Consider the following 22,218-nt stretch of genomic DNA (forward strand, 5'->3'; position numbering starts at 1 on the left):
TTCAAAAGAAATGTACTGAAGAAAATTGCTAGTTTGTACCAATAATTTTGTGCCGGTCTTCTTCACAAATGGTCTTTTCAAGGCTGGATTAAAAAAAAAAAAAAAAAAAAAAAAATGTCATTGATTATGAAAGATGTGTGATTATGACGCTTTGTGTGCAAACTTCAGTTCCAGATAAAGTAAGTATTTAAAGCAAAAATTTAACAAAAACAAGTCAAAAATAAGCAAAACAGTTCATATACTGTAAAAAAGCCCCAACAAAATCAATGAAGCAGACTGCTATTAAATAAATTATTAACTTTTTAAATGCTCAAAAATATAGATGAACCTCATCTATATTATCCATATGATCATTCATTGTTAATGATTGACAGATGTCACTCACCATGACGATGCCCCCTGACTGTTCCGCAGTGCACATGCTCATAATGGGAGCCATTCCGATGGTGGTTCCCTGGAAGTAAACCCCACTGACGAGGGAAAACAGGAAGTCGTGTGACACAGATGTTAATCTACAGCGTCATACATCAGCCTGGGTATATTTTCAGTAGAATTTAAGTGTTTTAAATACAAATATGTGGATGAAACCTTGTGCGTTTTCAACGTATCAAAATAAGAAATGGCGAAACCATTCAAAATGGGATTTTCCTGGAAGCAAAAGTGCATTGGTTCCTGTGGTAAACCGCATGGTGTGTTTTCCACCTGCCGGCCCTCAGCAGTCACCTGATCAGCTGAGCGTTATCATGGGGTCTCTGTGGGAGCAGCTTGAGTTTTCTCCAGTCCAGGAACTCGTGGAGCGATGTGAACGGATCCTGTGTGATGGAGCATTTGTCTTCGTCGCTCCACACCTCCAGCCCCACCAGAGCCACTCGGATATTCAGCGATCTGTAAAACTGAAACATGGCAGCGCTGACATTAGCTGCTCAGGTCAAAGCAGAACAGCAAAGATGTTTCAAGGGACGAAAACCCAACAAAATCTGACTTTAGATACACAAGTTGCACAAATATGAAAATTTGTATAATTTTCTTGCTGCTATATTTCATCACATCTGGTATATATATATATATATATATATATATATGTAAGATATAGTGTTAAAAATTGGCTTGAATGCAAACCAGAATGACTAGATTTAAATGTAACATTTACATTTTAAGTTAATATAAGCGTTTTCCTACTAAAATTATCCTATACTTTGATTTTAGAGTTTAAAAAAATATATATAATGCAAAAAATATCAAATCCAGTACCATTTATTTACATAAATATAGCAAAACTTTTCACAAAAATAAGTTTCTTTGGTTTATATACACACACACACACACACACACACACACACACACACACACACGCACACACACACACACACACACACTATATATCTCTGTGTGTCTGTGTGTGTGTGTGAGAAAATGATCTCTTATGTGGTGGTATTAATTATTAATTAATTAATTCATTTTCCGAGTTTACCTTGTCCACATAGTTGGCTATTTCAGCAAGCCTCTGTTTTACTTTCTCCACATCTTTCCCCTGTTTCTGATACTGAAATGCAAAGGAAAACAAGAAAGTCTTTAAACCGCAGCCAAATGTGTCATTCATTGGCCGACTGCGGTAAACGTCACATGAGGTAATCCATTTTCCACGGGCAGCGGCACACATATGTTGAGCCAAACATGACCAGAATTGCTTGATGTCCAGAATGTCAGTTGGAGGGGGTAAAAATGGCCTTACAAAATAAAAGCACAGATTGGAGATGTGTCACCCATGATTGCTGCCTTTGGGTGTTGCAAGTTGAGTGAAAATAATCGCAGGATGGAAGCTTTGATTGCTGTCAAATCCGCAATGCACCATTTCTAACTTTCTTCCTGGTTTCAACAGGTACATCTGGAGAAAATAAAGATCCTTCAACAAACAGAATGATCAGGTTTTGCTCTTTTCCTTAAAATATCACAGGACAGGATATTTGAAAGCCCCCTCAAAGACAGAAAGAAGTTATTTTGGCAAAGCACATTAAAATCACTGTTTAACGGGCAAACTGTAAAGAGGTCAAGCAATCACAGCTGGGCGTTCTCCCTTCCTGTGCAAACAAACAATCTAATCTGCTTTAACCTTTGACCTCTCGCCTCCCCGACTCCCTAAACTCAAAGGGGTCATGACCTTGCATTTACATAGAGGTCAGGATGTATGGAGATACACTGATGTAGTTCAGCTGGTTATGCTTCAGGACAGTGTCCTGAACACTAAAAATATAACTATTAAAACATTTATGTTAATAGAAATAAAGCGGACATAAAATAAAAGAAACATTAGATGATTAGATGAAAATTTAAGCAGACATGTTGCCTTTCCAACTTACTGAAATACGTTTAAGTTTGAAATGTTTGGAATTATTTGTAAAAAAAACAACAACTACAAAATCACATTAAAAATGATTATATTTTTATATAATATTAATTATGATTCATATATTAATATAACTTAGATTTATATATAATGATATTATATATAATATTTTGTATATTTAAATAAATTAAAGATACAAAAATATAAAAAGCTCATTTAAAATATTAACAAAACCTACAATACTAAAAAACATTTCAAACAAGTGGTGTCCCAAACACAATACCACAATTTTTTTATAGTGCAATGTTATTTAAATTATCATATTCTTTGAGATTTATGAATTTTACCATGAATTCCATTTTGAGTGTTTGGTTTCTTGTAAATTGCTGGTTTCATGCTCTTGGCAGCCAATAATTCAGCGTATAAAACGCCACGTAGATCGTTGTTGCACGTGAATCAGTATTTCATGTAGTCTGGATCACATTTTGTTTTAAACGCATGTAGTTTTGTTCTGGTTTTTGAGGACGAGGGCATGTCACAACCTGTTGACATCTGCATAATTCAACTAGCTTCTACCGGTTAACTAATGAATTTGAGCCAAGCTGCTTGTTTTAATACATGGATTAGCTATCATTTGCACTGAGCATCATTGATGTCTGTGACCCACTTAGAACAGAAATGCATTTCCTTTTTGGGTCTCGACCAACTGGTTTAGAAGCGCTGGTTTAGATGATTGAAGGTCGCAGATGTGTGTGAGGTCAAAAGCATCTCTTCATTACCTCGCGGTTGTCTGCGACGATGATCAACTCCACATGCTTGGTGCTGCTCTGGGCGTCTCTTTTATGCTGCAGGGAAAGAAAGACAGAACATGATTAAGCTTCACCCTCTTCCTCTGAAGGACACAGTTAATAGAGGTTTCACTCAAGAACCTTTTATAAAATCTCCCAAGGCCCATTTTGCTAAGAGTCGACATGGCCTTTGAGGCCCAAAGGTGACGTATTCACCTCTCTTCCAAATGTGCCCTCTATTAACAGATCAGTGTGTGATTGAACATCCTCTTCTGGGTTCAGCATTGCCCTCAAACGACATCTGATGGAACCTGATGTTCCGGGAGACCGTTCACTTTAACAGCCTTCGGATTGCCTGGCGATCTCATTTACTCGTGTGAAAGACCCACTTGTCTTTTATAGATATTATAAGCGTCTCTTTTCAAACGCAGAGTTTTTCAAGCAGTTCTCACCCACTCATTTAGAATAACATTAAAGTCACTAACACTATGAAGTAACACAAATGTATGTGTATGGGAATGATACAGTGGAAGTAAATATTATACAAATGTAAATAAACAAAATTAATTAACTTAAATTAATTAAACAAAAATAATAAATATTTAATAGATTAATATATATATATATATATATATATATATATATATATATATATATATATATATATATATATATATATATATATATATATATATATATATATATATATATATATATATATATATATATATATATATATATATATATATATATATATATTTATTTTTTTATTTATTTTTTTATTTTTATTTTTTATTTAATTTCATTTAGGGGTGGTTGATTATGAATTAACTTTTTTGACTTTAGTTAGAGTGTAATTTTGCTGTTTGAGCCAACCCAATCTCACGGCAATTCGTACATATTTTACGATGTGGCTAAATCGTACGTATTTGACGAGTTGTCAAATTCGTATGAATTCGTACGAATTACCTACCTCAAACCCCGCCCCTAAACCTACCCGTCACTGGGGTTTAGACAAAACGAACAAATTCGTACCTAGAGTGAGGTCTAATGCTGCGCTCACACCAAACGTGAATAAAGCGTCAGGAGCAAGTGATTTCAATGTTAAGTTAATGGAAAGGCATGTTTCGTGCGGCGCGATGGACATGATTCCGCCTCATTCGCACGTCCAGGCCGCGCAAATGACGCAAATTGTAAGCAAATTGAGCGTCTGACGTCCGAGTTGAAAAATCTGAACTTTGCCGTCAATTCGTGCTGCGTTAACCAATCAGGAGCCTGCTTGCTGCTGTCACGTGGTAAAGTGACGTGATGAGAAACGCTGCATAATTTAAAAATACTACTATTGTGTCACAAAATGTAGTTTTAAGACTTTTTCAGGTGAGAATGTAGTTGTTTAAAGCTCAAATATGTGGTTTATTTATAAAGAGAGCACCTATTTAAAAAAAATAATCTTGCGTTTTTGGAGTTGTGAGATCCAGGCGATCACCGGGCGCTCAGCGCTCATTAACCCCGGCGAGAGCAGCCTTTCCTCGGCCAGTTCTTCTGACGTTTGCCGCTGGCTCTGATGTCCTGTAGTGGTTCGTCTTGTGTGGATCTAACGGGCGATCTTTGGTGTCATGAATCTATAATTTGTTGTCTGCCAAATCATTTTGACTGAGGGCAAAGATAAGTTTCATAATTTTACTTTTTAAGGATATTTAAATATACATGCAGTGAAGATAATGTAGGTAGTGCTTTGCCAGGACCACATTTGTGTGACTATTGATGTTTAATATATATTTTTAATGAAAATGAAAAGAGGCCGATAGGTGTTGTTTGACATTTCTCCTTGAGCGCCTTGAACGCGCATTTATTTCGCTTCAAGCGCTCAATTTATACGCGCGTCCAATTCACTGTGGATGCGCGAATGGATTCAAAATGTTCACGCGTCAAACTAGACGCGGTAGACACGATTTTGACGCTCTATTCGTGTTTGGTGTGAACGCAGCATTACAAATTAGCCACCTCGTAAAATACGCACGAATTGGTCGTGAGATAGCGTTGGTTTGAGTATAAACAACATCTGCAAAGTTACGACGCTCAAAGTTCAAAGCAAAGGGAGAAATTTTCTTTTAAAAACGTCTCTTTTTAAGCACTAGAACAAACGGCTGGTAGGGACTAGAACAAGCTTATTCACAGGCCCTAAAATTTTAGGGTATTAACCCTAAAATTTACATAAACCCCGCCCCCAGGAACACGTAACAAAGGCCCTGTTGAGAAGAGGAAGAGTTGTTGTAGTCGAGCACATTTGGGAATCTGCTCAAGCTGGCGCATCCGTCTTTTCACCTTTACTGCAATACAGTATGAACACAAATGCAATAAGTTATAACCGTAATTAATCTAAACTATACCTGTTCTCTCTTCATGCAGCAGATATTCAGACTCTGTGCATCTTACAACAGTTCCCACACGAGCGATTTTTAGATTATCATGACAGAATATGCTAATCAATGAGTTAACTCCATCAGCTACATAAATTAATCAGCGAACCATTCAGAAACGTCCTGTCTCATTCTACATGCTGTCACTTCTTGAGTCTCTCCATCATTGTCTGACTCCGGTTTGAACATAAAAGGCTGAACAGTTTCGGACATTTTCAGTGTGTGTCTGCGTGGGGTAATTGGAGGTGCTATCCGGTTGTTAAGTCTGACGTCACGCAGCACTTCCGGGTCCAAACGCTCTCTCATACCACAAGATAAACAACAAACGGTGCAAATATACACACACAATGTGGTGTAATACTCCAAAATATATAATCATAACTTTTATCTCCATACCAAAATTCCAGATGGCCAGACAGTGATTCATCTTTTATAAATCGTTAAAATATTAATGTCTGTGACGCTGTGAGCACAGAGACTGTTGTGTAGACTGTGAGTATTTAAAATGTTTAACTTTTTAAAATGTTTGATGTTTAATATGAATAAATAGCGCTCATAAACGACCGTCGATGGCAAGCGAGTTGAGGCTTAGACCCAGAAACGGCGTTTCTTACGTCACGACTTAACAAGCGGAAGCCAACTCAAGCTCTTGAAGCTCCGCCCTCTTCTTGAAAGGTGGCCGGGAGCAGCAGCTCATTTGCATTGCACAAAAATGCCGTGTTTTTGCTCATCTTCCAAAAGTGACAGTTTTAGCATACTATAAATAGTTATCTGTGGGGTATTTTGAGCTAAAACTTCAAATACACACTCTGGGGACATCAGAGACTTATTTTACATCTTGTAAAAAGGGGCATTATAGGACCCCTTTAATTGAATTGAATAAAAAAGTTATACATTGAATTAAATATGGACTGTTAAATAGTCATCAAGTGTGTTTTTTAAAGGTTTGAGTGCTACAGCTGAAGTAATTCTCAGCTTTTATGTTTATATAACTCTTTAATTTGCCATTCTTTGGTTTCCAACAATTGCCTTCTCATAATATATGTATGCAACAACGGCTTGCTTCACAAAGATCTAATAAATATTACAAGCCCCAATTAATTCTAGTGGTTGTATAATTTTCATCTAGTAAATTCTTCATAGCTCAAATATAACCGCCAATTTTTATTCCACCATTGGAGTATAAAAAGGATGGTGTTATGATTAATGAAAACTAGTAAATCCCAAGCTGTGAAGTGAACATCTGCTCTAGAATGAGAATGTCCAGGCAAATTGGTCAAGCCGGTCAACCAGCTAAACAACCTTAGAACAGCGAGTGCCTGGTTTAGGCTGCAGGGACACAATATTATGATTAATGAATGTGTTAAGATTGTCCCAGCCATATCAGCGAGTTGACAAGCTAAACCAACTAAACATCCGCTGGACTGGAGATCATAAAAACCAGCTTAAACCAGCTTAGACCTTGTCAGCTTAAACCACCCTTGTTGAAGCTAGTTTTTCCCAATGAGCAGATATCAGATTTGCCTCCGATTTAAAACAAATAATGTGTATTTAGGCTGTTTAAACACATGCAACAGGATCCGTTCAGAGCCAGATGCCTGTAGGGGCAATAGTTTGACAGATTATAGTCTTTTTTTTAAATTAATATTTACAGTATATATTAAGACAGTATCCAGCCAGGACAGACTATCATGAAGGTGACCCTTGTCTTCAGCATGCATTCAGCATCACTCCTCTCGCTCTCAATGGAAACTGTCTCTTATTGTTTCCAGTGACTGGTTTTCCTTTAATGGAAATAAAAGGCTGGACTCATCTGTGTGTGTGAGGCTTCATGTTGAGAAGAATTAGGGTCATAACGTCTAACAGGCTGTTTCACCTGTGCTGCGGATTTGAAGAGAAAAGCTGATAAGAGTCTAATTGAATGAAAACACTTGACTTCCACACAGAGACGATATCGCTGCGCCATGACATCTGATGAAACACAGGAGCTTAATTCAATGAGCAGCAACATCAGGTTAAATCCTTTTCAAGAGTGAATAAAGCCTGTTTCTGAATCGTACGTCTCAAAAATGACTCTACAGTGTGTAAGAATTTAAGTTTGTATTGAGATTCTGACAGAGGGAATCTGTCAGCCTTTACTCAATGACAACATTCAGACACAACAATCATTTCTGCCATATGAAAACACTTCAGTGTCCACGGCGAGAGACTGGGCGAGTCCATAAAGTGACAAAACAAAGAGTCATCTGTGACCTTGTGCACCATATTTCAAATAAAATACAATAAAAAAATTATATAAGTAAAACTAAATAAAAGAATATACAAAAAAAAAATGGCCTGGATAGTGCATACATTTTTTTTAAATAAAAAAATAAAAAAATAATAAAAATAAAAATAAAATAAAATAAAATAAAATAAATGGGCTGGATAGTAAATAAAATAAATACAAAAAAGTAATAATAACAATAAAATTATAAATAAATAAATAAAGTTTAATAAATAAATAAATAAATAAATAAATAAATAAATAAATAAATAAATAAATAAATAAATAAATAAATAAATAAATAAATAAATAAATAAATAAATAAATAATAAATAAAATAAAATAAAATAAAATAAAATAAAATAAAATAAAATAAAATAAAATAAAATAAAATAAAATAAAATAAAATAAAATAAAATAAAATAAAATAAAATAAAATAAAATATGGGTTGGAGAAAGACCTAAAGCAGAAGAGAAGTCATTAAGTGTGTAGTAAACTTTATTATATTTTAAATTTAAACTATATATTTATTTCTGTAATATGATGCATTGCAAAGTCAATCAGAAAATAAGAATTTATTGTGAATGTGAGTTAGCTAAAGTTTTTTAATTGTGGTTTGATTATTATTTTATGACTTTAAAGAGATCACTACTGTTGAGAAATTAAGTATTTGCTTTTATTTACTTCCAGTTACCAAAGTGTTGACTGGTACGCAACGCAGTTGCTAAGGTGTTTTAATTTGATATGCAGTTATGATGTTACTAAGTGTTTTTACTAAGCCAAAAAAGCCCCTCATTCTACATGTTTATAATATTCTAGCATCAAAAATGATCTCTCTTTTAATCATGATGGATAAAAGCACAACAACCCTACATTGTTTACAGCTAAATATTCAGTATTATTTAGAAATATAGAGAAGGTAAGCACATTGCATATGATTCTGCATGTAAAGAACAACTATTGGATGCTGAAAGCTGTAATCTTTGAAGGTTTGTGGTTTTGTTTCACTCACCCTGCTGCTGTGAGAGCTGGAGATGGCTCCTGTGGTGTTTGGGAATGAAATATTGTGACCGTGTCCGCAGGTTCCCTGGTTGAGTTTAAGATGTTCTCCTCTGTAAAGACGATGTGTGTTTCCCTCCTGCATGGGCTCCAGTACATATACTTTATGTTCAAGTGAAATCAGTCCCCTGCAGAACGAGACAGTGAACTCCATTCAGTTTACATCTGAATTTGTTCATATTACAATTATACATGCATTCTGTAAACATGACAAGAAATAACAATAAAATACAGCATTTATGTCTTAGTGTACATGGAATATGAGCAACTTGACCTGCAACTTTATGTATACTGTAGTGTCGTATATTTTCCTAATTTGGTTTGACAAAACCAAACAATTCATATTTGTTAAATGTGTCATTCGATCTGTGATAAGACTCTCACCATGAACAGTGACATATAGAAATACGTGTCAAAACAGAGATAAATCATTTAAATATATTGAATTGATCTATTTGGGGTCTTATTTATTTTCTGGACTATGTACATATTTCCCCCCAAAAAAGTTGTCACAAATGATCAAATGTCACACAATCCATTTCTAAATCAGCATCTCTTGGAAATGAAGTAAATACAATATTTTCAAGCTTTAAAGTAGGACAATTTTACCTCCTGCTATGAATGAAATGACATTCGTGTGGAACTACTTCTATCAAATTCTGTTATAATTACTGTGCTTGCCGTTTTCATGACCTCGTATTAATTCAGCAGAGGCCATGTGGAATATTTGCATTTATTTTAATAGCACTTTCCCCCAGTCTTCCCAAAAATGAGCAGAGATGCACTAATATTTGATGATTATTCAGAACTACAAACAGAAAAGAAGCAAGACAGAAGAAGCTTTTACAATAATAACACAAAATGGTGAATAAATGTGAGAAAACTCTTCTATGAGAGGAAGTGGTTTCTCGGTTTCCCACAAAATAAGACAGCGTGACGTTTTGGAAAGCGGCTTAGTTCAGCATCCAAGCCACTGTTGGTCAGCAGACGGTCCATTTTGGCTAAATAAATCTTCCCCCGAGCTCTAATATTACCGCTCTGTGGTTTTTGGATCCGCGTCCGCAAACCTTTCTCACACTTTCAAGTCGTACTCTGAATTTAAGTGACATTCTCCTCTGCTGGGAAACGGCCAGTGCTTTGGGCTTTTCCAGAAGTTTCAAAACTACATTCTCCATTGCATGAGATCCCCGTGGAAACCCCACTTGGCCGGACACGGCCAAAAAAATCAGCAGCAATTTGTTTTGGCCCGAGCGCCGAGCGATTTCGTTTCTATCGGAGGAGACCTGCACATGTGTCTGTCTGCCAGTCGGAGAGAGACAGGTTACTGCGGCACAAAGAGCGCGTCAAGGTGAAATAAAGAGCTGAACAATAAGCCGTGTGACTCTGGGGATGGAGACATGTTTGACGCTTTATCACCCTCATAAATCCTGCATGTCCAGGACGCTCTCGTTCTCCCTAGGTTGAAGTGTGAAAATCAGCTTTATGCATCTCTTGTGGCACATGATCAGTTCATTTAACGTTATTACGGTGATGCTCTGACAGAAACTATTATAGGACAACTTTCCTTACCAATTTCCTCCTTTATAGCCGAATCAGATTTGCTTCATAATTGATGAATTCTGCAACATTAGCTGTTTCTATCAAAGTGGTGAATTTAACTTATGCATAAAAATTGGAATATCGCATAAAACATTTGCGAATATCATCCAGTCAGTCGAAGAGAACAAACAGTCACTTCCTGATAAACTGGTGATACATATCACTAAGAAAAAGGGAAGTTGGTGCTGTAGGAGAAGCCACTGTATGAAATTTTTGTATATACACTCACCTAAAGGATTATTAGGAACACCATACTAATACTGTGTTTGACCCCCTTTCGCCTTCAGAACTGCATTAATTCTATGTGGCATTGATTCAACAAGGAGCTGAAAGCATTCTTTAGAAATGTTGGCCCATATTGATAGGATAGCATCTTGCAGTTGATGAGATTTGTGGGATGCACATCCAGGGCACGAAGCTCCCGTTCCACCACATCCCAAAGATGCTCTATTGGGTTGAGATCTGGTGACTGTGGGGGCCATTTTAGTACAGTGAACTCATTGTCATGTTCAAGAAACCAATTTTAAATGATTGGAGCTTTGTGACATGGTGCATTATCCTGCTGGAAGTAGCCATCAGAGGATGGGTACATGGTGGTCATAAAGGGATGGACATGGTCAGAAACAATGCTCAGGTAGGCCGTGGCATTTAAACGATGCCCAATTGGCACTAAGGGGCCTAAAGTGTGCCAAGAAAACATCCCCCACACCATTACACCACCACCACCAGCCTGCACAGTGGTAACAAGGCATGATGGATCCATGTTCTCATTCTGTTTATGCCAAATTCTGACTCTACCATCTGAATGTCTCAACAGAAATCGAGACTCATCAGACCAGGCAAAATTTTTCCAGTCTTCAACTGTCCAATTTTGGTGAGCTTGTGCAAATTGTAGCCTCTTTTTCCTATTTGTAGTGGAGATGAGTGGTACCCGGTGGGGTCTTCTGCTGTTGTAGCCCATCCGCCTCAAGGTTGTGTGTGTTGTAGCTTCACAAATGCTTTGCTGCATACCTCGGTTGTAACGAGTGGTTATTTCAGTCAAAGTTGCTCTTCTATCAGCTTGAATCAGTCGGCCCATTCTCCTCTGACCTCTGGCATCAACAAGGCATTTTCGCCCACATGACTGCCGCATACTGGATGTTTTTCCCTTTTCACACCATTCTTTGTAAACCCTAGAAATGGTTGTGCGTGAAAATCCCAGTAACTGAGCAGATTGTGAAATACTCAGACCGGCCCGTCTGGCACCAACAACCATGCCATGCTCAAAATGGCTTAAATCACATTTCTTTCCCATTCTGACATTCAGTTTGGAGTTCAGGAGATTGTCTTGACCAGGACCACACCCCTAAATGCATTGAAGCAACTGCCATGTGATTGGTTGATTAGATAATTGCATTAATGAGAAATTGAACAGGTGTTCCTAATAATCCTTTAGGTGTGTGTATTACTCTTCAGAGTCCACAGACGAAACAAAATAAACACGGTCATTTTAACTTGCTTACTGGCGGATACCTGCTGTTTGGGAACAGACATGTAACTGCAATGGGACGGCATAACTGGACTAACCAGCTCACTGATCTGAAATGCTGTTTTGGTCTTTCTGAAATGCCTGAGCAAATTCTGTTGTCCAAATGGTTCGGTATAATTCCCTCCCAGAACTGTTACATGGCAAATAAATTTGCCATTGGCTCCATAAGGGAAGAAAATAGGCACCAAATTAATTTAAGTGCCACAAAAAAAGAAATAAATGGGTCTTAATTGTGTCACCTACTGTCACGTCTGCACTCCTTTTACAGCATCAGCATTCATCCATCTTGTGGATGTCCTGGGAACTAAGATTCACTTAAAGTAGGAACTGAATTGCTTTTCCAACTTGAGAACTACATAGACAAAAATAATCATTCTTTACACAGAATCTGAACCACAGACCATAATAATGTCAGCATCACTTGGCCAATGAGTATAGTTTGGTGAAAGGCAGATAAATAGTTTGATATATTTGCTGAAATGCAGCTCTTTACATGCAATTATATGGGCAATGTTTCTTTTCATTTTTAGCTCCATTCCTTCTCATGTAGACAACAGGTTAACCCTTTTACGGTCTTCGGTTGGGAATTACACTCAGGGTCTTTGGGGTCTCCACAGACCCCAGGCAACAAAATGTAATTTTATAACAAAACAATTTTTGCTTTTTTTTTTTGAACAAACGTAATTTTCCTCTGTTTATTAATGTTTTTACTCAACATCTGTGCAGTTTGTGGAGTATTTATAATAGTTTTTCAAATTTATATAAATAAATTAAAACATATTTTTTCTAATGGATTTTCACACAAAATCAGTTTTCTTTATGTAAAATTCACTTTATAAAAGACCCAAATTTCTAACTTTCATTCGTGGGGATAACATGGATAATTCGACATAGTGTAAGATTTTTGCCCATCTTTTGAAAATACAGTTAAAAAAACATTTTTTTTCAATGATGTTAAATTATGATTAGAATCAAACCTGAACAAGAGAAAAGTTGGAGTCTTTAGAGTTTGTCATTTATTTCAAACATCTGATTTTCTTATAATTCTACAAATTTAATCTACACTTCAGTTACTAGCTGTAACAGAACAAAAAATAACAGAAATGAACAATGATATTACATATTGAGTAAAAAATACACAACATGAACATCAAAATGCAATTAACTGAACAGCAATAACAAATGTATTCCTGTGTGTGTGTGTGTGTGTGTGTGTGTGTGTGTGTGTGTGTGTGTGTGTGTGTGTGTGTGCAGGTGTGTGAGAGCATGATCATTTTGCATTGTGGATGTTTTATGCATTGTTGGAAGTGTGCCACTTCATTTCTGTATGCGTGTTCTGTGTTATTGTTTTTGAGGATGAATTTTGTCAATTTTCTAAGCGGGGTCTCTGTCCTGAGTGTGACTTTTTTTGGTCACACGAACAAAAACAGATATCAACCCATTTAATTTTTTTATTTGTAGATCTAGAGAGTGTTGACAACCGTGCAAAGTCTCATGCCATTTGGACAAAGGGAATTTTTTTATTTTATTTGAGAAAACGTCCTTTGGGGTCGGAAAAGACCCCGAAGACCCTACAAATATAAGGATTAGTGCATATAGTGCATGTTTATAGTGGTATGCACCGCATATTTTTTGCAAAATAGCTATTTTTCCAGCTGACTAACAAGTTTATAAGCATTGAATGTCTTTTCTGAGGTCAATTTGACGTTGCATTATATAATATGCGCTTTCCAAGGTCAAAATGCTGAACGAGCGATCTGTCAGGCCACATTAAAGAGCGCCAAAACTACATTTCTTGCTTGTATTTCGTGATCAAATTGACAAAAACTTTAAAAGTGACATATTAAAGGTGACAAATAAGTACAAATCTTACTGCGATTATGGATGGTGCCGCTACGAATAATGTGAAGTTCAGGCAGTAACAGAAAACAGCAACGATTAAAGGATATTGAGAATACGAATCAATATCATCAATTAAAAACGAGAATTGTTAACGATTAGTTTGCGTCCACACAGCTGTCAAGTTTATCTGTTGTAGTTTATCTACGTTGTGTGCGACTGACACTGCCTTTCTGCACTTTTACAGTAACTTGCTTGGACGTTCTTTCATTGACACGTCTCCGTCACTTTCTATCTCTCTCATGCTGCTATAGTCGTCAGTGTTGTTGCTCGATAGAGATGAGGACTTTGAAAAAGCCTGATATTTTTCGTTTTGACGCGAGTTTATCACACGGAAAGCTGATCCTCGTTGTCTCCTCGTTGCTCTCGGTTACGGAGGCACTGAGGCAGGCAAGAGCGGCTTCCAGATCCACGGTACTTATCTTACTGGATTTGTCTGCTGCTTTTGACACAGTTAACCACCAGATCCTCCTGTCAACTCTCATGAAGATGGGCATCTCAGGAACTGCTCTCCAGTGGTTCAAGTCTTACCTCTCAGGTAGGTCCTTCAGGGTGTCATGGAGAGGTGAAGTGTCTAAGTCACATCATCTAGCCACTGGAGTTCCACAGGGCTCAGTGCTTGGACCACTTCTCTTCTCCATCTACATGTCATCACTGGGATCGGTCATTCAGAAACATGGCTTTTCCTATCACTGCTATGCAGACGACACTCAACTCTACTTCTCATTTCAACCAGATGATCCATCGGTTGGTGTTCGTATCGCGGCCTGCCTAACAGACATTTCTGCCTGGATGAAGGAACATCACCTGCAACTCAACCTTGCAAAGACTGAACTGCTTGTGGTCTCAGCCAACCCAGCACTTCATCACAATCTCTCCATTCAGCTAGGATCATCAACCATAACTCCGTCCAGGACAGCCAGGAATCTTGGAGTTGTGATCGATGATCAGCTAAAATTCACTGACCACATTACTGCAACAACCCGGTCCTGCAGATTTGCATTATACAACATTAGGAAGATTAGAGCCTTCCTATCTGAGCAGACCACACAACTCTTGGTCCAAGCTCTTGTTCTCTCCAGACTGGACTACTGTAATGCTCTTCTAGCAGGCCTTCCGGCATGCACTATCAAACCCTTGCAACTGATCCAGAATGCAGCGGCGAGAGTGATCTTTAACGAGCCGAAGAGAGCGCACGTCACGCCTCTCTTCATCAGACTCCACTGGCTACCAATAGCCGCTCGCATCAAATTCAAGGCACTGGTACTCGCCTTCAAAGCAACCACTGGCTCTGCACCAATTTACCTTAACTCGCTTGTTCAGACATACACACCCTCCAGGAGTTTGCGTTCTACCAGTGAACGACGCCTTGTGGTGCCATACCAGAGAGGCATGAAATCACTGTCACGGACCTTTTCCTGGACTGCCCCCACCTGGTGGAATGACCTGCCTATCTCAATTCGAGCAGCCGAGTCTGTAGCCATTTTCAAAAAACATCTAAAGACGCATCTCTTCCAGCAGCACCTGACCAATCAAGAATAGCACTTAACATTCTATTCATTCTATTCATTTTTCTATCTGTCTAATTTATTTAAAAAAAAAAAAAAAAAAAAAAAATCCTGTGTGTTCTGTGTTAGATTAACTGAGACTTGTTACAGCACTTGCATACTGTAGCCTCTGACTGTTGTAGTTGCTTCTATTGCTCTCATTTGTAAGTCGCTTTGGATAAAAGCGTCTGCTAAATGACTAAATGTAAATGTAAATGTAAATGTCTCCGTTCGTATTTTTGCGCTCAAACTCAGCGAGTTCTTTTTTTCTCTCCACTGCAATTTTGCTGCGCGACGTCTCATTTTATTACGTCAACACAGCAAAAGTTGTGGTGGGATACTCATCACAGAACATGCCGGTAAAAAAGGCACGCGATTTCTTAATCATAACATTAGTGGCGATCTCCGCAAAAATTGAACTCACAAAAAGAGTATATACTGTTAGGTCATAGTAAGTAGGCGAATTGGGACGCAGCAAGGGCTTATTTAGGCAGAGTTAACAAAGGTAATGAGACACAGCTGAAAGTAATCAGGCATAATGAGTCTGGGCAATGGGTTATGGGAAATGTAGTCCATGATGAGAACAGGAAGGAGTGCTTTCTGGTGGCTAACATAGGCACTCCGGCTGGCAGGTGTGACAACTGTAAAGCTGCTTTGAAACAATCTGTATTGTACAAAGAGCTATTGAAATAAAGGTGACTTGACACTAACTGAACTAAATTGAATCAGCATTGAACTAAATTGATCTAAAAAATGACCCCATTGTCTTCATAATTGAAGAACTTTGAAACATTAATACTGTTATTGTCTTGTTTATTACTGTGAAGCTGTTTTGAAACAATCTGTATTGTGTAAAGCGCTATAGAAATAAATGTGACATGACTAACAATGTTCCCGTGTAACATCACACTCAGTTTTCACTTTATGAATGTCTCTTCTCGGGTAATGAAGGGAAGCCGAAGCGTCCACTAGAGTGCTCTTTCATAATTAAAACAGGAACAGTTAAGTGTCTCCGGAGGATGGCGAACTTCACATGCGTTATTAAAATGGCCTTTCTTCAGGCCGTTCTTAATGGGACTTCAGTCCCTAAGCTCAGTGCATCGTGGGGAGGTTGTGAGGTGAAGTAAATTGTCCCATATAGGGAGGGTGTGATCACTAACTCACCTGAGTCCTGTGCAGGTGCTGAGGCTGACCTCTGACCCCAGGTGTCCCTCCACCTCGCCATGATAATAGCAGTGAATCTGGGACACAAAAGACAGAAAAACACATCAGCACATCAGTCAACACTCTTTCTTCTTGCCATTTTAGTAAGTAATTTAATACAAAAAATGTAATATAATTACTGCTGGCCAACACAGTGGTTTAAAAAGCAATGTTTTATAATACAAAGACGAAACTACTGGCTATTTAATGGCATTGCAACAAAATGAATTATTCATTTTTTGCAATGCCATTAAATAGCCAATAATTAAATAATAGTCAGAAAAACACATTTGGACAAAATCTGATTTTTTTTTAAAAATTTCATTAAAAAATGCATGTGTGTTTTATGTTAAGAATCATGTTTGATACATAAGTTATATGGCTTGTATTATAATATTATATATTGATATTATGGCAGAAAGGAGTAAAAACACCTCTTATTTAGAGGCCCTAAACTGAGCAAAATTATCTTTATAAAATGAGAAGAGATCAAGTATAGCAGACTACTTACATAAATGCATATAAACATCAGTCATCACTCTATATCTGCCAATAATATGTCTTAGCAAGATGCGTTTTTATGGTCAACTAGATTTTATTGTGTTGGGCAAAACATATGCATAGCAATTCAATGATGATTGAGAGATGAACAAATAAATGTTTCATATATGATACTCACATTTGAGCAGGATTTTTTCCCTAAAAATTATGTATGGATAATCAAGTAAACCTTCATGTTGAAATATTACAAACAATTTACATTTTTTTATTAGGTTTACTTTATAAAAATCAGTAAATATTTCACGGCAAAAAGTCTTTTACTTTCTAAAAAAGTACAAACTATCAATCAGACGATAAAAGACATGTAGAAGATTGTGTACAATGGGTTTTTGAGCAGAGTTTTGATCACATCGATCATTTAGAGGCCTTAGAAATTTGCATCTCAAATATGATACAGTAGGCTTTATACTATTGTGACAACATGCCCCATTATATGTGTGCTAGATGAGCGACTTTTTCAGTTGCCTTGTTTCTGGAGTTGTTTTTCTCATTTGTTTTCTCCAAAGGCAAGACAAAAAAAAAACGCACAAACCAAACCAATCAGCTCTGAGATGATGGGAAAAAACTTTGAAAACAGCCTGAAGAAAAACAAAACAAAAGACTGATTACATTCATTCTTTTATGATGGAATGAACTGCAATCAAATGAAGCACTGCGAATGACAATCAAATCAGAAAGCATGGTGTAAAAAAAATATTGACTTATAACTCGGAACCGTCTGTAAGGGTTAAAGCAGAGCGCAGGGACGTGCTCCCCACGCCGGATGTGCATTTCAGGGATTCACTCCATTTGAATGCGACTGTCATCCCTAAAGCTTTGACGTGTGCATGTACGCAGTGAGAGCCACTTCAGGACAAAGTAGTTTTGTCTGTGGAAATGAGCAGCACTTGTCTGGTTTGGATTGGGAATGGAGCTGGGGCACAGATTTCCAGAGCTTCATTCCTCTGAAAGCTCCTGTTGTCTCTTTCTACAGACCTACGAAAGAAATACTGTCCTGTTTTCGGCAGTGGCTCAATGTTTTTACTCTTCCTTTTTTTTTTAAAGACATTTCCATTTTCAGCCCTTTCCTGTTTGGAAAACCACATTGTAAAAATATCACAAAAACAGCAAATAAAAGCAATGCTACAATGATTTTACCACAGTGAAAGGGTGTTGTTGGGCATATTTTATAAAACTGATAAAAGAAAAAATATTCAATAAAAAAATAAATGACTCCTAACAATAATAATCACAAAACAGCTCCACCAAATAGCTCAGCAAATAGCTAAAGTTAGATTAGTTTTATGGTTGCTAATCAATCAAAATAGCAACTTGCAGAGCAAGAACTGTCTGTTTTGTAGTGCTCAGTTTATTTAATATTCATCCTGGTATGCCAGTGACATTGGGGTTATTTTAACAGCATGACCTGATGTAAACTACAGGCCTCAATATATCTGAGTCTCAGTCAAAATAACATGAGGGAATCCATCACAGACACACTGCCCTGACCTATGGTGTCTGTCAGAGCATTGTTTCCTGAGAGCCGTCAGGCAAAAAAGACTCGAATCCATTTCCATTAAAAATAAAACACACAGAGCCACAGACCTGCCAGCTGCATGAAAATACTGAATGAAAAGTGAACGTTGAACACAATGTGGATTTAAAGCGGAGTCTAAAGAAAAATAATCCTCATAAACATTTTGGATAAAAGTGTCTGTCTACTAAATGAATACATGTAAATATAATGGTTAATACAATTATTCTCAATGCAAATGCTTTTACAATATGCTATGCATGATATATACTGTTTTTAGCGACACCGGTGGCCGTTAAGCGAACTACAGCCAGCAATTTATTGCTCGTGCACACATAGGCTGCGTCCGAAACCTGGAAAATGTTGCCTTTGGAGGACACATTTCAAGGTAGGAAGGCATCAAGGCATGTCCGAATCTAAAGTTAGCTTCACTTCCTGTCTCCTGAGATACCTTCATCTGATATGTAAAAATGTGCTGCACGCTTTCCTCTCAATAACAAAATAAACAACAAAAATGACAGAAAACGGCAGTTCAGAAAGCATCTGAGCGATTCGGATATGTTTGCACCAGCTTTGCAATTCACCGTGAGCATGTGTAAACGTCACAGGATGTTTTTTAGGGTTTCAAAAAAACCCTAAAAAAAAAATTCGGTCTACAGGCTTTCATAGACAGCCTAGAAAGTCAGGGAAGGTCTAATTTTTTAAAAGTTTCATTTTTTACAAGCTTTTCACACATTGGCAATAAAAAAGCGATTAATACATGCACATTTTTACATATTTGACCCCATGACATTGACATGACATTACATATGTGACCCCATGACTCCATGACCCCATGACATTATGTACAAAGTTTGAGACTGGCCTGTTAATGTGGTAGGGCTTTATTCCCCCTGAGTAGTCCTGGATTTAATCCAAATGTTACACAATAGCCCAGAAACAGACTAATGAGATTTTCTATTGATGTTTTTTATATGAATTTATATAGGTCTATTAACGACATTTTGTCCTGATGTTTCATTTTACTAATAAAGTTATACAAATCATTAGAATGAACTGACTTAGTAAATCAAGTTCTTGTGGTAACCCCCATTCGTTTTAATGTTTAACGCTTTTTGGACATGCACATCATAATAATAGACTTGTTTTACAAAACTTTAAGAATTTTGCCATAAATGCGTCATATACAGTGATGCCAGTAATACTTAGTAACACGTTACTCTAATCTGAGTACTTTTTTCCAGTAACGAGTAATCTAACGCTTTACTATTTCCAAACCAGTAATCAGATTAAAGTAATTTATTCAAGTCACTGTGAGTTACTATTTTTGTCATTTTCCTTAGTAAAAAATGTATATATTTGCTTTCTTCTTGCGTCTCGGGGAGAGTATTTATGTTAAGTGAAGTGAAGAAAGACTGTCTTTATTACATTTTTTATTAAAACATTTATTCATTCCTGTTTTTTTTCAGGAAATATTTTTTAATTTTAACTTAAAATGTCAGGAGATACATTTTTTAACTTTACTGTTAAAAATGCACTTCCAATAAAGTGAGTGTTGGCAAAAATGGTTGTCATTTTTATGTGTTGTCAGAAAACTGCTGAATGTAACTAATAAAGTAACTTAAATCTAGCTTAGTAAATCTAACTTAGTTACTTTTAAAATAAAGTAGTCTGTAAAGTAACTAAGTTACTTTTTAAAAGAGTGATCAGTAATCAGATTACTTTTTCAAAGTAACTGTGGCAACACTGGTCATATATCACTGAAAATGGGAGAATCTCAGCTTTAATGTGGTATATGGCACATAGTCAGGAAGATTATGGTCCAAATGTGTTGCAGTTTAAAAAAAAAAAAAAAAAAAGCTTATTTTTAAATTTGGAATTTCTCCAAAAGCCCTGAAATTCATCACATATTTGACATGGTCTTCCTCAGTCAATATTAAAGATATCAAGGTTATATTTTCACAGAATGTTCTTTACAATATGTAGGATGCTTTTATGTAGAAAACCGTAATTCACAAAAAAAAAAAGACTTTAGCTGGGTTTCGGGTTGCCACCTCTGATTTCTGAAAAACCAGGACACTCAGATGAAATATGTTTTTTTTTTTTTTTTTTGGGGGGGTCAACCCATATTTGTAAATATACTATGTTAACAGTTGTAGGACTCCCTTTCTTTGTCCTAAACGTTGCAATGGCTAGATTTTTGCGTTTGCTTAATGCAAAACTCGGGTGCTTCTTTGTTTTTGCATGATTTTAAATTTTGGCCGGACACAAAACACAGGTAGCGGAGAACGGGTCTCCTTGGGGGTGGGCCTTACCCATTCAGAAAAGTTCTCTTTTCGCCCAGTCTGAGTTGTAGGTTGTAAATCGTTTTTTCTTTGACACTGGCTCATCCGATTTTGTTGTGTTATCCTCCTCGTCCGTCTCTCCCCCCATTTCACAAAACCGAGTTAATATAAAGTTTAAAAAAAGCTAGCAACTGAACACTGTTTTATCCTGCATGTGCGTGGATGGATGCGTGCGTGCGACCGATCGACAGCACAGGCAGTTGCTAGGCGATAGGCAATAAGTTGAGCCCGTTTTACGGACACAGGATTGGATACATAACCATGAAGAAAACACAGTAACAGTATAAGGAAACAGTTTAATTTGAAGCCAGGAAATTCAACTTTAGAAGTACATTTTCACAAAAAAACAAAAAAGAAGGAAAGAATATACATTTTCCGGGACAGATGCTCAAAAAAGAGAACAATCCCTGGAAAACCGGGACGGGTGGCAACGCTAGCTGGGTTGTCACAGACGGGGTCACATATAGCTCCTCATAAGAACTCACTAAATTTTTAGCTGCAGACTCGGTCATAATATGCTCTAATCAAACCCAGACCGAGTTAACTTTCAGTATTTTGTGATATTTGGGGAAATATGCATAATTCTGTGAAATGGAATTTAACGTGGTAGACAATTAATAATAATATACTATAAGTCACGAGCAGCCTTTTGTGTGCAACTCCAAAAACATTTATTTACAGCAACTTTAACACTGAGCTGTAAAGAATTTGTTTTATAAATGATAAAATTGCAGAAGCTGGCACAGAAAGCACTCTATTCTGAATACATGTAGTTCATCATGTCGATGTAAATGATGTAAAGGGTAACAGATGGTGTGCGGTCAGTCTCAGGTCCAGTGTTAATTCACTTGGTCACTTCATACTGTGGGCCAAAGCTGAGAGACATGATGAGTGAGATCATACTAAACCTCCATTCAACTCTTTTTTATTTTTAAGTTTTGTCCACCCCCTGTTATTCAATACTGTATGTATGTATGTATGTATGTATGTATGTATGTATGTATGTATGTATGTATGTATGTATGTATGTATGTATGTATGTATGTATGTATGTATGTATGTATATATATATATATATATATATATATATATATATATATATATATATATATATACACACTATTTGTTAAGATTAATACTTAATG

The 22,218-nt window shown here is 36.8% G+C and overlaps 1 protein-coding gene across 2 annotated transcripts in view; it reads right to left on the reverse strand.

Moving 5' to 3' along the window:
• adam12a (ADAM metallopeptidase domain 12a) overlaps positions 1-22,218 on the reverse strand; it is a 173,656-nt gene that overhangs the window by 58,422 nt on the left and 93,016 nt on the right. Inside the window, exons 5-10 of one of the 2 annotated variants that reach the window (XM_079846048.1) lie at positions 16,616-16,692; positions 8,832-9,006; positions 3,124-3,189; positions 1,472-1,543; positions 724-893; positions 386-470 (exon numbers count right to left, since the gene is read on the reverse strand). In XM_079846048.1, coding sequence (XP_079702174.1) covers positions 386-470; positions 724-893; positions 1,472-1,543; positions 3,124-3,189; positions 8,832-9,006; positions 16,616-16,692 — 645 coding nt within the window. The remainder of the gene's footprint in view (positions 1-385; positions 471-723; positions 894-1,471; positions 1,544-3,123; positions 3,190-8,831; positions 9,007-16,615; positions 16,693-22,218) is intronic. The other variant, XM_079846049.1, reaches the window with a different exon arrangement.

Source organism: Gobio gobio (genome assembly GCF_949357685.1).
Source record: "Gobio gobio genome assembly, chromosome: 20".
Taxonomy (NCBI): domain Eukaryota; kingdom Metazoa; phylum Chordata; class Actinopteri; order Cypriniformes; family Gobionidae; genus Gobio; species Gobio gobio.